The sequence below is a fragment of the Trachypithecus francoisi genome, unplaced genomic scaffold (genome assembly GCF_009764315.1).
Source record: "Trachypithecus francoisi isolate TF-2019V2 unplaced genomic scaffold, Tfra_2.0 Lachesis_group11, whole genome shotgun sequence".
In the NCBI taxonomy this organism is placed as follows: Eukaryota; Metazoa; Chordata; class Mammalia; order Primates; family Cercopithecidae; genus Trachypithecus; species Trachypithecus francoisi.
The window spans coordinates 92,642,829-92,660,040 of NW_022681456.1; the positions used below are offsets into that span (position 1 = coordinate 92,642,829).

General features: G+C 36.2%; 1 protein-coding gene across 9 annotated transcripts in view; it reads left to right on the forward strand.

Annotated features, from left to right (window-relative positions):
- Nucleotides 1-7,273, forward strand: part of YAF2 (YY1 associated factor 2) — a 78,886-nt gene extending 71,613 nt beyond the window's left edge. For 3 of the 9 annotated variants that reach the window (XR_004439955.1, XR_004439956.1, XR_004439954.1), the window contains 2 exons: nucleotides 4,789-4,941; nucleotides 5,726-5,960. Coding sequence is in view for 2 of the 9 variants with exons in the window: in XM_033222414.1 (XP_033078305.1) it covers nucleotides 4,789-4,941; nucleotides 5,726-5,963 (391 nt within the window). In the remaining 7 variants the exon portion in view is untranslated. Of the gene's footprint in view, nucleotides 1-4,788; nucleotides 4,942-5,725 lie in introns of those variants that run through there. The other 6 variants (XM_033222414.1, XM_033222413.1, XR_004439952.1 and 3 more) reach the window with 4 other exon arrangements.
- Nucleotides 7,274-17,212: the final 9,939 nt, after the last annotated feature.

A 17,212-nucleotide genomic window follows, 5' to 3' on the forward strand; every position in this document is an offset into this window, starting at 1 on the left:
ATTTTGCAGAAAGAACTTGGAGCATCTTGTTTTGCTTTAGAGACGTGTGACAAAATTCTTTTTCTTCTATATTTGACACAAAAAATTACTTGAGATAGTTCATTAGTGGACCGATGCTGAAGGTAGGTATGTGTACCTCATCTACAAATGAAAATGGTAATTTTGAAGCAGAGAGAATGTCTGTCTCTTCAAGAAATTGCGAGTTGTCAAGGGTTTCAAAAGTAAAGCGTCCTATGATCCAAGTGCAAGAAGTGGTAGAAGTAAAGAAAAGCTAAAACCTATTAGAAATGTATTTGAGGCCAGGCGCAATGGCTCATGCCTATAATCCCAGCACTTTGGGAGGCCGAGGCAGGCAGATCACCTGAGGCTGGGAGTTCAAGACCAGCCTGGCCAACATGGTGAAACACCCTAAAAATACAAAAAATTAGCCAGGCATGGTGGCACACGCTTGTAATCCCAGCTACTCAGGAGGCTGAGGTAGGAGAATCGCTTGAAGCTAGGAGGCTGGAGGTTGCATTGAGCCAAGATCATGCCACCACACTCCAGCCTGGGTGACTATCTCATTCATAGATAGATAGATAGATAGATAGATAGATAGATAGATAGACCACACTCCAGCCTGGGTGACTATCTCATTCATAGATAGATAGATAGATAGATAGATAGATAGATGGATAGATAGAATTTAAAACCAAGAATAGTACTTACAAGATGAATGTTTCTAGGATTAGGCCTGACAGTCGATGAGGAGTTAGTTACATTAGAAAAATAAAAATAAAACCTGGCCGGGCACGGTGGCTCACACCTCTAATCTCAGCACTTTGGGAGGCTGAGGTGGGCAGATCACAAGATCAGGAGATTGAGACCATCCTGGCTAACACAGTGAAACCCTGTCTCTACTAAAAATACAAAAAAAAAAAAAAAAAATTAGCCGGGTGTGGTGGTGGGCACCTGTAGTCCCAGCTACTCGGGAGGCTGAGGCAGGAGAATGGCGTGAACCCAGGAGGCGGAGCTTGCAGTGAGCCAAGATCGTGCCACTGCACTCCAGCCTGACAGAGTGAGATGCCGTCTCAAAAAAACAAAAACAAACAAAAAACCACCTTTTGGCCTTTCGAGGTCTAGATAACTAGATAACTTCAAGTTATTATGGAATAAGAAATTGGGTTTACTCTCTTCTAGAGTCTTAATAAAATGCTTAATGAAGTTGTTTCATTGTTCTCTTATTAAAAGGGTCCATTGTGATGTTTGTTTCTCCTGGTATACTGACCATTTAAACATGGACAGAAGTTATTTCCTTTCTGTCTATAATAACTCCTCCTTCTGTTTTCTCTAACACAACACACAGTTTTTTTGTTTTTAATTTTTAGTGCATGAGGGCACGGCCTGTGTTTGTCTTGTTCATGGTTAATCTCCAGCACATTACCTAGTGCCTGACACATGTAAATGTGCAATAAAATTTGTCGGACAAATAGTTTGTTTCCTTTTTTTTGTTCCAGAAGACAGGGTCTCACTCTGTCACCCAGGCTGGAATGCGGTGGTGTGTGTAATCGTGGCTCACTGCAACCTCCACCTCCTGGGTTCAAGCGATTTTTCCACTTCAGCCTCCCACAGGCACGTACCACTATGCTTGGGCAATTTCTGTATTTTTTTATAGAGGTGGAGTTTCACTGTGTTGCCCAGGCTGGCCTCGAACTCTTGGACTCAAATGATCTGCCTGCCTTGGGCTCCCAAAGTGCTGGGATTACAGGTGTGAGCCACCGCGCCTGGCCGTAAACAGGTGGTTTTTTAATAAAATCTTTCCTTGGTTAGATTTTTGGGCTTTTGTTAGCCAGAGTATCAGCAGATTCACAGTAGGTTTGGATTTAGTCCAGCCTTTTTTATTCAATGAGATTTACCATATTGCTTCAATTTGCCATATATTTTGGTTTTACTAAGCAGATTACTTCTTTCTGAAATTTGAGTTATGCTATCTCTTTTTAGTAAAGAATCAGTCTTTGTTTTTAATATTCTTTGTCTTTCTTTCCTTTCTTTCATCTTACCTGTCCAACATGACAAAGCTCAATTATGATGAAGTTGATCAAGCCTAAAATATTATTCCTATAATATTAGCACATGGGATTTTTGTCAGTGGGGGTAGAAGGCAGACCATAGTTGAAAACTACATATATGAAGCCAACATGCGTTGACCTCCTGCTCACACAGAAGGTCAGCTAGCCCCAAAAATATTTTGTCCTAATAAGTAATGAAATGCTCCCCCTTTTCTTACATTATAGTAAATGAATAGACTGCCAGATTTTATACAGTCTATTTGGGCTGTCTATGAAAGATACATAGGGATCCCCAAATTGGTGAATATCATAGCTGACAAATACAGTCTAATCGTGGCATATGTTAATAAGTAGATGATGGACTATAGTTGGCCAGTGGCTAGTCAGTAGTCATTTATTAACTGGGCAACCATTTTGTGCACATCAACTCCTTATCATGGATCCTTTGGCATTACTAAAAGTGTACTGTCAAAACCATGAATGATAAATCTGTGAACATAAAAAGGTATATTTTATAAATGATACTCGGTCCTTTATTTACTGAGTTAACTATTTCCTACCTCTAAAATTTTCTCCTATCCTGATTTTTCTCATCAAATAGAAAAGGGATCATAAACTTTAAGATACCTGGAGATAGAAGGGCTTTATTTTTAATAGGACATGGAGTTGAGTGACTTACGACATTGTAAAAAGATCATCATAAACTGTGTTCCGCCTACCTTCACTGAAAGCTCTTTAGCCCCTACAGAGCAGCAGAGAACTTTATTTGAATAATTAAACTATATTTGAATAATTAAACTTTATTTGAATAATTAAACTACATTTATGTTTTATGCCTCTTTTCTCTCAAAATTCAACCAGATGAAATAATCCTAGAATTGAGGTACAAAATCGTAATCTTTAAGTGAAAATCAACCTTCACATTAAAATAAGAATAAAAATGGAATAGTTGTGTAGTATACATTTAGGAAAGCCTAGGATAAAAAGAGAACGATGTACTCGAGAACAGAAAAAAAGAACCACTACAGAAAATTTGTTGATGGTTAGAAAATAACAACAAACAACACTAGTTACAGAGATTACACGATCACTTATTAGACCACTAGTCTCACATTTTTACTTCTACTGTGGTGTAGTACCTTTCTATTTCAGACTAACGCCAGTATTTGTTGTAAAATTCAAGTCTGAATTTCTTCAGTGACTTCTCATCACTTAAGAATAAAATCTAGACTGCTTAGCTTTCAATCGTGGGATCCCTTCTTATCTATCCAGCTTGGTTTTTTTTCACTCTCTCTACCACTCTGCTCTCCATCTCAAACTTTATCCTATAGTAGTACCAGTATTCACCAGATATATTGCACTTCTTCATGCTTCTTTTTAAAGTGTGGTCCCTAGAGACCTCAGCACAACTTGGAAACTAGTTAGAAATACAGTTTCTTGGGCTCTACTTCAAGGCCTACTAAATCAAAAACCCTGGGGGTAGGCTAAGCAAGCTGAATAAGCCTTCTAGGTGATTCTGATGTACCTTAAATTTGAAAACCGCCACCTTAACCCTTTTCTTTTTTTAACCTAAGCCATTAACTACCATACTGTCAATATCACTTGTATTTGTGCAACTCTTAATCTACATCTCAAACTCGATGTCAGTCCTATTTTTTAAGTTGTATATTGGACATCTGTCCTGGATATCCTTTCAGTACTTCAGACTATCTAGGCCCTGAGCAAAATTCATTATCCATCTCCTGAAACCTACTTTACATACTGTTGCCTATTTTCTTTCAGACTGGCAGCTTTGATTCTTAGATTGTACAATATTTTCTCATTATTTTTTATGTTGTCTTGCTGCAGAGGAACAGGGGGAAAAAAAGATTTTTAAAAAACTGTACTAACCAAAAAAAGGTCAGGATTTTTCATGCAATAAAGTTGCTATTGTTTGTAGAGCCATCTGTTAAAATGTATTTTTATCTTACTTCTTCCCTCCTTCCCTCTGCCTCTTTCTTTGCTGTATCCTTCTTTCTCTCTCAAGAACTTAGAGACTGTATTTTGAATCTTAACCTCAGTTGTGCAAGTTCTATGGTAAAGCTGGACAGGTGAAAGCTTGTACCAGCATCAGATGTTGAAGCCAGGCAACATTTCAGATATCCCTGAAGAGTTCTTACAGTAGGTTCTCAATAAATATTTTGTAAATGAGTAAGTTAGCAAGTTAGATGAGTCTCAAAGGACTGGGTAGATCTCCAGGGTCAAAAGAGCATAGTGAGATTGTAGCTGGAGATGTAAGAAACTTAAAGGATTTAAGCAATAAGGAGTGAGAAATTTTGATAATAAATGTTTATTAAATGAATAAATGAAAAGCTTTAAAAAACAGATAGCCATTGTCACAAATGGTTAAGTATTTCCTTCTCTGAAGGAGGAGGGATAAATTATTATTTCAGTGTAAACTTTGAAGTTTGATTTTTAGAATTCATGTTTATATGGGTACATCCCATTTAGTTTGATATACATTTAAAATAATTTCTTATGTTGATTTATGTAACAGTATTCTAATGTTTGACCATATATCTTAGACTATAAATTTTAACTGTTATAGTTTGTTCTGTTTTTGTTGAACAGGAAAAACAATGATATATACTTGAAAGTTATTGTGTTATTAATTTGTTTTCATAATGTGAGATATTCTCTCACAAAGCACTTATGTTTTAAGTTATAATTTAAAATACCTTTCTTTTTAACATGCACACAGGAAACCTCGACCTGTCTCCCAGTTGGTTGCACAGCAGGTTACTCAGCAGTTTGTGCCTCCTACACAGTCAAAGAAAGAGAAAAAAGATAAAGTAGAAAAAGAAAAAAATGAAAAGGAAACAACTAGCAAAAAGAATAGCCATAAGAAAACCAGGTAAATTTGAAGAGTGTTTTATGACATTTTTGAAATAATAAAACCATTTAATTTTTTAAACATTGATACACTAATATACACAAAGTGGAAGTAAAATATTTGGTTTCCTTTATTTTAAGGTATCAGAAAAGGTTTTACTGAGTTTGAAAGATACACTGGAAATTAAACACAGAAGCCACAAATACAAGCTTAAATGTGGTGATGCTTTTTTCTTTTTAGTAGATTGGAAGACATTGTGTCTGGGTGTTTTGTTTTGTTTTGTTTTTCCCTTAAGAAGAGCTGTTTGAACCAGAAGTGGTTTTCAAAATACTGAACAGATAATTGCATGGGTTTTAACCTATCAAAATGGTCATGCGTTCAGTCAGAACAATCATGATACCCTTATTGGTTTGTGTCAGTGCAGTAACAATCTTCCTTGCATGTAGCTCAACCTTAGTTTTTATCACCTTCCTCCATGGTACAACTATTTCACTGTTGTCTAAAACATCTATTTTAATAAAATTAATAAGCTGTCTGCAAAATTATGATACAGCTATAGAAGCACAAGTTCTACTTCTAGGCTGTCACAGTTTTTAGTTGCATTGAAGAATATTCATGAATGATTGGTTTGATTAATGTTAATGAGTTGAAACATTTTATGATATTTTTGTGGCTGGTTACACATAAATTGCTTTAAATATGTGTATTCATTTTGTTACTTTCACCTACTTTTAATATTTATTATATGCTCAGAAATTTGGTAGAGGGAAAAGCTAGTTTAAAATTTCATTTTTTTAATGTTTAGACCAAGATTGAAAAATGTGGATCGGAGTAGTGCTCAGCATTTGGAAGTTACCGTTGGAGATCTGACAGTCATTATTACAGACTTTAAGGAGAAAACAAAGTCACCACCTGCATCTAGTGCTGCTTCTGCAGATCAACACAGTCAAAGCGGCTCTAGCTCTGATAACACAGAGAGAGGAATGTCCAGGTCATCTTCACCCAGAGGAGAAGCCTCATCATTGAATGGAGAATCTCATTAAAGTTTATTTTCTCCAATTTCTTAGTCACTTCTGTCCTACCATGCAAATACACAGATGATGCCAAGAGGTACCACATTTTCATGACAAATACATTCATGCACAATCCATCATTTGAGTTTTACATAAAATAGAAATTTGTTAGAATTTGTTAGATTTTATTGCAACTATGCCTACCAAACATTTCCAGACTTAACATTTTGGTCTCTGCAGTTAAGTGCCATGAAAATGTGGTTGAATTATTCATTATGCAGTGTTATTGGTAAGTGTATTTTCACTTTTAGTTTAGTGAATTCTAACCCATAATTCTTGAATTCTCTACTATTGGCATGTAACGAATTTAAATTTTTTATAACATAGTGCAAGCTGCCTAAATATGTATTATTTGAAAATTGTGAAACAGATAGTTATATGTATACAAGTCAAAGATCAACTTAACTATTGCTGCAACAGGTTTTTCTTAATGGTTATCCTCTTAAATACACCTGCTGGTACTTGGTGTGGTTAAATAGGAAAATTGTTATTAAATAAAGAATTTGTATGAACCTTTGCCAATGTTTTTGACACGTTTTACTAATTATTGTTCCTGAATTATGTTTCTGGTTTTATCCATTTTTTGAGGTTTTTTTGTTTGCTTATTTTTCAAAACATTCATTTATTGTAATGTTTACTAGCAGACTAGTAAACAATAAAGCATTGATTATTTAGCTTTATAATTCAGGTTTAGTGCTATTGTCATTGAACACTGGTATTTTCTGTATCATATAAAACATTAAAATTCAAATAATTATAAGCATTTGGCAAAAACGAGAAAAGAAACTTGCCATATTTTACAAGCTGCAATTTTAGAAAAGCTTTAACTTAATGATAGTTTTATCACTGTTTTCTTGTCCCAAACTTATCCAGGGCCATAGATGCATGAATCTAATTAAAACAGAAATAGGAATTGTTGCACAGAAATGGGAAATAGCTAATTTTAAATCAGTCTAATTGGCCTCTTACTAAATACAACAATTCTTATGAAAATCATGGTACCCTATTTTCAGACACAACTGCCAGTTTACACATTTCTGAGTATCCTGAAAGGAAAAAAGTATAGCCCCACTTATACTATGTAAAATTACCAATAAAATATTTTTATGACTACAGATTTTGCATTTTTGTTTATGACTATTAAAGTGTTTTATTTCATATTTAGAATTTCAACCTGGAAACCACACAGTACTTAAATTCTCCTGGGGTCTCCTGCTTTCTCTTAACCATTTGCTTAATATATATCTACCTATAGGAGACTTCTGAATTGTAAATGGACTTAAAAATAGAATGTGGATACAAAATATCACATAAGACATCATGATAACATTTGAAGAAAAAATAAAACTGTAGACCCTAACAGTTGTGATATTTGGTGGTTTCGTGTGGTAATGTAATTTTCTGTTTACAGTACTTTTTACAGGCACAGTGGTACTGTCTTTTTTGTAAGATGCTAGTTGTGAAATACAATTGCATACAGTAAAAGTCTGTGATTAAAACATTTATATACCTCATTCTTTAGTGTTGTTAAATGAAAAATTAAAATTGTGTTTGTTACAAGATACGTTCAGTGGAATACCAACTAACCAGATATATTCCATTAAAACACGATATTTTTGTCTTATTCTGTTTTTAACATGTTTCAAATGTTTTATATATTCATTTTTGGACAGAGTAAAAATTTAAAAATGTAATAGGGAAAATATTTAATTTTTAAGTCAAAAACTATACTTTAAAGGCATTACATCTTATGATCAAATACTTTCAGAATGTATTTTAAATGAGCTGCAAGAGAGAAAAATCTGACAGGAGAGGGGATTTTATCTGAATGGAGCATACTCATATTTCTACATAGGTGGGTAGATACTCATCTTTCTACATAGGCAGGAACACAGTGTAGCATGGAGATTAAGCATGCTAACTGACACTTCATGTTTGAATCCTGTTGTAGAATGGAAATGAGCTTAAGTTACCCAAGCTTACTTTCCATCTATAAAACAGGGCTAATGGTAATCACATCTAATTTATAGGGTTGTTGGGAGGATTAAGTCAATCCATGTAAAATTCTTAATTATCTGACACATAGTGGTCACTCAGTAAATGTGAGCTTTTACTATTGTTATAGGTAAAATCCCATTACAAAAATACAAAAATATTTTTTTGTAACAATTATTTTCATGCCCTCTTGGATGACATAAAGTAATAGTGTTTTATAGATTTCACTAAATTTTCAGTGTAATATCAGATGTTTTCTCTGGACGCAGAAAGACCATCTTTCCATAATTAAAGAACCTGGTGGGTGTGCACTATGAGATTGGAGAAATGAATTAAGTCAACTAGTTTGAAAGTGTTTTACTTTTATTAATCACAGGTATCTCAACTTGCCTTTGTTTCACCCTACCTCAAATACTCTTCCACACCAGGAAAACAAACGCAAATTCCATAAATAGAACTGATGTTAAAATATGCAGAAAGATTCAGAACCTAGGTTTAGGATACATATTTTGCTCTGTTTCATGAACTTACAAGGTGGTTTGAGCACTGGGTTCCTTTAGCCAAATTCCATACAAAAAGAACTTGGATGTTTTCCAGCATTTATTACCTTACTTTGCTGTAAGTAAGAGTGAAGATAGCCCGGGTGCGATGGCTCATGCCAATAATCCCAGCACTTTGGGCTGAAGCGGGCAGATATTTTGAGCCCAGGGCCAGCCTGGGCAACATGGTGAAAGCTCATCTCTATAAAAAAATATATATATATATATATGTGTGTGTGTGTGTGTATTTAAAAAAGTGAATATACTTTGAGGCAGAAGAATAATCTTAAAACCTTTTGTATTATAGAATAGAAATAGTTAAAGGTTTTATTTTTATTAAATGCTTTCTTAAAATGATAGTGGATAATAGACAAAGCGAAACATTTTAAAAGGAAGAGAAACTTCAGCCTTTCTAAGTTGATAGCATGTTTATTAACTTTTAAAGATCCTTATAGCCTAAAAGAATGTAGCCTCTGCATATTATATGCATTAATGGTAAATGGTCTAGAAGTTTTTGTTTCCACTGAGGCTTCCCCCACCTACTTTTTAAACTTCCTACTATGGTTTGGATATGGTTTGTCCTCACCAAGATTCATGCTGAGGCCTGAGTCCCCAGTTTGTTTGTGTTGGTAGGTGGTGCCTTTAAGAGAAGATTAGGTCAGTCACCGTATTAGCCAGGATGGTCTCGATCTCCTGACCTCGTGATCCGCCCATCTCGGCCTCCCAAAGTGCTGGGATTACAGGCTTGAGAAACCCCGTCTCTACTAAAAAAATACAAAAAACTAGCCGGGCGAGGTGGCGGGCGCCTGTAGTCCCAGCTACTCCGGAGGCTGAGGCAGGAGAATGGCGTGAACCCGGGAGGCGGAGCTTGCAGTGAGCTGAGATCTGGCCACTGCACTCCAGCCTGGGGGACAGAGCGAGACTCCGTCTCAAAAAAAAAAAAAAAAAAAAAAAAAAAAATGATTAGGTCATTGCGATTGCGATGGATTAAGGGCTTTCTCATGAGGCTCAGTTAGTTCCGGAATGGATTCACTCTTGCAGGAATGGATGAATTCTCACAAGAGTGGGTTGTTATAAAGTGAGGATGCTTCTTGTGTTCTGTTCTCTTTGCCCTCCTCAGTTCACCATCTGCTTTCCACCATGAGTTGAAGCAGCATGAGGCCCTCATCAGATGGCCTGCCTGATCTTCGACTCCTTAGCCTTTGCAATCATGAGCCAAAATAAATCTCTTTTCTTTACAAATTGCCCAGTCTCAGGTATTCTGTTACAGCAAAAAAAAAAAAAAAAAAAGTGGATTGAGATACTTTTTTGCTCTGCAACTTACCTCTTTTCCAGAATCTTTTAAGGACTCGATGTAGGAACTAAGCTATTTAGTAAATCATTAGTAGAAGTTTCCACACAGTATTTTGAAAATTAAGTGAAAACAGAAAAGTGAGTGCGTATATAAGGGAAGTAATAGTAAAAAAGCGCTTTGACTTCTTGGTACTCACCCTCTCCTGTATATCCCCAGGCACCTTCAGTTGTCTGGAACAAAGAATGTAGGAAAAACTGAAGAAGTTCAGAACAGTTACCAGTGACAAAAATCACTGATTAGAATAAAAAAGACAAGGTTATAGAATATATGTTGTTACTGATCATCTTTCAAAAGTAGAAGGAAAAGAATGCCCTCCCTGGCTACTGAGGGTGATGAAAAGTAAGCCCCACTCCTATCACAGGCAATGAAGGACAGGGATGGAAAAAAAAAGTGAAGAAGAAGGGGAAAAAGCAAAAGTTACGAAAAAATTTAGAAAAGGGGACACTGGGATTCAGTCTGGATAGTGGTAGAATCACTAGGAAGGGAAAGAACAAATAGAACTTAACAGCACATCAGTCTCTGGTGACGTTTTAAAAACATGATAAAGCATCTTCCTGATGTCTCTGGCATTAGCTAAAGTTTAGCTTGTGTTTATTAAGACTACTAAAACAGCAGTATGTGTAATACAGAATGATGTTCATCAAAACCAGTTCGCTTTAGGAAACTGTCACAGAGAAGTTGTACCTTGAATTACAAGATAATTCAAGACCCACTAAACCTGTGTGTATTATTTCCACTCCTCAGGAATTCCAGTTGGGGAAGTATCTATTTCACTGAGTCCTTGCCCCAAAAAGTTCCCCCAGGGGTTTATTCTTACAACTTGAAGTTTTTTGTTTTCTGGTTTTTTAAAAAATATTATTTGGTGTGATTTACACTAGATATATGTGGCCATTTATAAGAACAAAAGAAAATTACTTTCCTGAATGCACATCCCTACCAGCCCAGATAATTTAAATGTTAAGTATGTAATGTGCAATTGACCCTTGAACAACATAGGTTTTAACTGCGTGGGTGCACTTACACATGGATTTTCTTCCAACTCTGCCATGTTGAAGACAGCAAAATCAACCATTCCTCTTTTTCCTCAGCCTACTCAATATGAAGACTATGAAGATGAAGACCTTTATGATGATCAACTTCCACTTAATGAATAGTAAATATATTTTTCCTTCCTAATGATTTAACAATTTATCTAGCTTACTTTATTGAAGAATACAGTATATAATACATATACAAAGTATGTGTTAATCAACTATGTTATCAGTAAGGCTTTTGGTCAACAGTAGGCTTTTAGTAGTTACGTTTTGGGGGAGTCAAAAGTTGTATGCGAGTTTCTGACTGCTTGAGGGTTGGTGTCTCTAACCGCCACATTGTTTAAAGGTCAACTGAATTAGGCTTTGTGCTTAGCCAGTGCAGATATTCCTGCCTGTATGGAATGGTCTAATTCTGGAGCACATGAAAGGCCATAAGACTAAATACTTCAATGGAAAAAATCAAGTAGCTATCTGGAAGGCTTCAGTGCTCTGGGACATGTTTCACATTCTTAGTCTCCCCTGTTGGTGGGAGTTATGGACTGTAATAGCTCTCTCACTGTTGTAATACAGCATTTTGTTGACTTTGGTTTTATTTACATCAGTATTATTTAATTCAGTGAACACTTATTGAGTATTTGGTGAACACTTATTGAATACATACTCAATAAGATGTGGAATGCACATCTTAAAGACTGTAAATTACAGTGCTGTAACTATAATAATAAAAACATGTATGAGATACGAGTGCTTGTTACCCATTTGTTTCTAGAAAATTCACCTAGGCTTAAGTATCTACTGCAAGTCCACATTGAAAATGTTAGGGCCTCATCTTGATGTTTGAAGCTGATAACGCTGGGTGTCACCAGTAGTTTTAGTCAACTCTCGTTTTATTTACTCCAGCTTGAATTTTCAAAAGTTTAAGACTTTAAGCCATGTAAAGTGAGATAATTTATCATTTTCCTGCACTAATTTTTTAAAAATCACACAACAACTGAATGAGGTCTGCTATGTCCTTTTTGTAGATGAAGAAGCATATTACATCACTCTGTCCAAAAGAAATTTTATTCAGATTTATTTCAGAAAGAGCTTTGCTTCACCTGAGAAATTGCCTTTTCCTTATGGACAAAGCAGATTATGAATTGCCCGAAATTTTTGCTGTAGTTGTGAGAAATCTCCTATTAAAATTGGGTTCAGGCTGGGTGCGGTGGCTCACACCTATAATCCCAGCACTTTGGGAGGCCTAGGTGGACGGATCACCTGAGGTCAGGCTGGTTCAAGACCAGTCTGGCCAATATGGTGAAACTCCATCTCTACTAAAAATACAAAAAATTAGCCGGTCATAGTGGCGGGCGCCTGTAATCCCAGATACTTGGGAGACTGAGGCAGGAGAATTGCTTGAAACCAGGAGCTGGAGGTGGCAGTGAGCAGAGATCCCACCCCTGCACTCCAGCCTGGGTGACAGAGCAAGACTCTGTCTCAAAAAAAAAAAAAAAAATTGAGTTCAGTTTTAATAATTACGTGGGCTTGGTTGTCTGCTTATCTGTATTCTAATGTTTTAGTCTTTTTCTATCAAAGGAAAAAGATTTAATATAAAGATTCAAGCTTCACATCATGACAAATAATAAATTGTGAAATATAATTTTTTCTTCTTCTTTTTGTATTTTTTATAAATATTGGGTTTCCCAACATTTCCCTGGCTGGTCTTGAAATCCTGGGCTCAAGCCATCCTCTTGCGTTGGCCTCCTAAAGTTTTTGGGATTATAGGTGTGAGCCATGGAGCCTGGTGGTTACTCTTTTTCTATTTTAATCTAATTTCTTATTCTTGGTCTTTTTTGTATTTTTCCAGAGTTTGATTTTTATCTATTTGTTTTTCTTTTGTTCTTATAAATGGCCACAAATCCTAGTGTAAATCAGGCCAAATAGTATTTTTTAAAAAATTCTTTATTTCAAGTTGTAAGAATAAACTCAGAGGGGAACTTTTTGGGGCAAGGACCCAGTGAGATACATACCTCCTCAGCTGGAATTCCTGAGGAGTGGAAATACTACATACAGTTTTAGTAGGTCTTGAGATTACATCTACATTTAAATTGGCTGACCTACCTGGAAGAAGGGAGTTTGGATGAAAGCTACCACCTCATCATCATTTTTCTAATAAATCTTTTAGCAAGAAAAATCAGAAACGAAACTGGAAACCAAGATTTATTAACTTAGATTTTATGGATATTATTTTCATTATCCTCTTTTAATTCATAATAATACCGACAATAAAATGGTCCTGTGTTTACTTTTGGAGTCAGCCAGAATGGGAAGAGCTGGAAGATTACAAAACTAGTTTGGGGCCGGGCGCGGTGGCTCAAGCCTGTAATCCCAGCACTTTGAGAGGCCGAGACGGGCGGATCACGAGGTCAGGAGATCAAGACCATCCTGGCTAACACGGTGAAACCCCGTCTCTACTAAAAAAAATACAAAAAACTAGCCAGGCGAGGTGGCGGGCGCCTGTAGTCCCAGCTACACGGGAGGCTGAGGCAGGAGAATGGCGTAAACCCGGGAGGCGGAGCTTGCAGTGAGAGGAGATCCGGCCACTGCACTCCAGCCTGGGCGACAGAGCAAGACTCCGTCTCAAAAAAAAGAAAAGAAAAAAGAAAAAAAAAAAAAAAAGAAAACGAGTTTCGGAGAAGATTTCTAAAGGACAAACAAAATGACAGTGAACACATTGTTTTTTAATTTTTAATTTTTGTGGGTACATAGAAGGTGTATATATTTACAGGGTACATGAGATATTTTGATATGTAATGCATAATAATCACATCATGGAGATTGGAGTATCCATTTCCTCAAGCATTTATCCTTTGTGTTACTGACAATCCAATTATACTCTTAGTTATTTTTAAATGTACAATTATGTTATCAAATAGAAGGTCTTATTCTATTTTTTTTGTACTCATTAACATCCTCCCCACCCCCGCCACCTACCCTTCCCAGCCTCTAGTAACCATCCTTCTACTGTCTGTCTCCATGAGTTTAACTGTTTTAATTGTTAGAGCCCACAAATAAGTGAGAGCATGGGATTTTTGTCTTTCTGACCCTGGCTTATTTCACTTAACATAATGAGCTCCAGTTCCATCCATGTTGTTGCAAATGACTGGATCTCATTTTTTTTTTATGGCTAAATAGTACTCCATTGTTTGTATGTACCACATTTCCTTTATCCAATCATCCGTTGATGGACATTTACATTGCTTCCAAATCTTAGCTATTGTAAACAGTGCTGTAATAAACACGGGAGTACAGATATCTCTTCAATATACTGATTTCCTTTCTTTTGGGTATATACCCAGCAGTGGGATTGCTGGATCCTATGATAGCTTGATTTTTAGTTTTTTGAGGAACCTCCAAACTGTTCTCCATAGTGGTTGTACTAATTTACATTCCCATCAACAATGTACAAGGGTTCCCTTTTCTCCACATCCTTGCCAGCATTTGTTACTGCCTGTTTTTTGGATATAAGCCATTTTAACTGGGGTGAGATGATATCTCATTGTAGTTTTGATTTGCATTTCTCTGATGATCAATGATGTTGAGCACCTTTTCATACGCCCATTTGCCATTTGTACATCTTCTTTTGAGAAATGTGTATTCAAACATTTGGCCCATATTTTGATTGAATTATTAGACTTTTTGTTCTTACAGATTGTTGCTCGAGCTCCTTATGTATTCTAGTTATTAATCCCTGGTCAGAGGGGTGGTTTGCAAATATTTTCTCCAATTCTGTGGGTTTCCTCATGTTGTTGAGTGTTTCCTTTGCTTTGCAGAAGCTTTTCAACTTGATAGGATTCCATTTGTCCATTTTTGCTTTGGTTGCCTGTGCTTATGGGGTGTTACTCAAGAAATTTTTCCCCAGACTAAGGTTCTGGAGATTTTCCCCCATGTTTTCTTTTACTAATTTCATAATGTGAGTCTTAGAGTTAAGTCTTTAATCCAGTTTGATTTGATTTCTGTATATAGTGAGAGATAGGGGTCTAGTTTCATTCTTCTGCATATGGACATCCAGTTTTCCCAGCACGATTTATTGAAGAGATTGTCTTTTCCAGTGTATATTCTTGGCACCTTTGTCAAATATGAATTCATTGTAGGTGTGTGGACTTTTTTCTGGGTTCTCTATTATTTTCTATTCTTTTTTTTTTGGAGACAGACTCTCACTGTGTCACCCAGACTAGAGTGCAGTGGTGCAATCTTGGCTCACTGCAACCTCCACCTCCTGGGTTCAAGAATTCTCATGCCTCAACCTCCTGAGTAGCTGGGATTACAAGTGTGCACCATCACACCCAGCTAATTTTTGCATATTTAGTAGAGACGGGTTTCATCATGTTGGCCAGGTTGGTCTCTAACTCCTGGCCTCAAGTGATCCACCTGCCTTGGCCTCCCAAAGTGCTGGGATTACAGGTGTGAGCCACTGAGCCTGGCTTCTGGGTTCTATTCATTGATCTATGTGTCTATTTTTATGCCAGTACCATGCTGTTTTGTTTACTATAGCTCTGTAGTACAATTTGAAGTCAGATAATGTGATTCCTCTAGTTTTGTTCTTTTTGCTTATTAGGACAGCTTTGGTTATTCTGTGTCTTTTGTGATTCCATATAAATTTTAGGATTGTTATTTATATTTCTGTGAAGAATGTCATTGGTATTCTGATAAAGATTGCATTGAATCTGCATATTTCTTTGGGTAGGTAGTATGAACATTCTAACAATATGATTGTTCTAATCCATTAACTTGGAATCTCTCCATTTTTTTGTGTGTCCTCTAAATTCTTTTCGTCAATGTTTTATAGTTTTCATTGCAGAGATCCTTCACTTCTTTGTTTAATTCCTAGGTATTTAATTTTATTTGTGGTTCTTTTAATTGGGATTACTTTTGTTATTTTTCAGATTGTTCACTTTTGGTATATTGAAATGCTACTGATTTTTGTATGTTGATTTTTTATCCTGAAACTTTAGTGAATTTGTTTATCAGTTCTAATAGTTTTCTGGTGGAGTCTTTAGGTTTTTCCAAATGTAAGATTATAATTACCTGCAAACAAGGATAATTCAACTTCTGTTCCAATTTGGATGCCCTTTATTTATTTCTCTTGTCTGATTGCTCTAGCTAGGACTTCCAGTAGTATGTTGAATAACAGTGGTGAAAGTGGGTGGTGTTGAATGCATTTTTAAAAAGAAAGTAGGTTGAGTTCCCAGAAGAAAAGAGCAGTGATCTGGCCTTAGCCTGAGAGGTAGTTTTGGGGTTTTATTTATTTATTTTTTTTAGACAGAGTCTTGTTTTGTTGCCAGGCTGGAGTGCAGTGGCGCGATCTCTGCTCACTGCAACCTCCACCTCCCGGGTTCACACGATCCTCCTGCCTCACCCTCCAGAGTAGCTGGGACTACAGGCACGTGCCATCACACCCAGCTAATTTTTGTATTTTTAGTAGGGACAGGGTTTCACCATGTTCGCCAGGATGGTTTCAATCTCCTGACCCTGTGATCTGCCCGCCTCGGTGTCCCAAAGTGCTGGATTTTTTGGTATTTAATAAGGGAAAATTTAAAAAGCCTATGTTTTCTAGCATAGAATAAGATAAATAATTTAAGGAACACTTTCATTGGAAATGAGAGCATTTGGAATTGGAAGTGAATATTTACTTTATTACAAATAAAATATATAAATGTAAAAACAAAAGAAACCAAACATAACAGGATTACCTAGTGATGTAATTTCTGTACAGAAAGGAATATGAGGGAACAATAAGAATTCTGAGTTCAGCCAAGTTTCAGACAAAAGTGTGATAGTAGCAGAATTCTTAATTATTTTCAGTCTTCAATTTTTGGGAACGTGGGTCAAAAGAGTCTTGAAACCCTTCCTTCCTTCCTTCTTTCTTTTTTCCTCCTTTCCTTCCTTCCTTCCTTCCTTCCTTCCTTCCTTCCTTCCTTCCCTCCCTCCTTCTTTTTTCCTCCTTTCCTTTCCCTTCCTTCCTTCCTTCCTTCCTTCCTATGCTTATTTCCTTTTTAAAGTTTAAAAAAATATTTTTGGAGTACATAGTATGTGTATATATTTACAGGGTACATAAGATGTTTTGATAAAGGCAGGCAATGCAAAATAATCACATCATGGAGAACAGGGTATCCATTCCTTCAAGCATTTATCCTCTGTGTTACAAACAATTCAATTACATACACTTGTAGTTATTTTTAAAATGTACCATTATGCTATTGATTATAGTCACCCTGTTGTGCTATCAAATAGTAGGTCTGTTCTTTAATATTATAA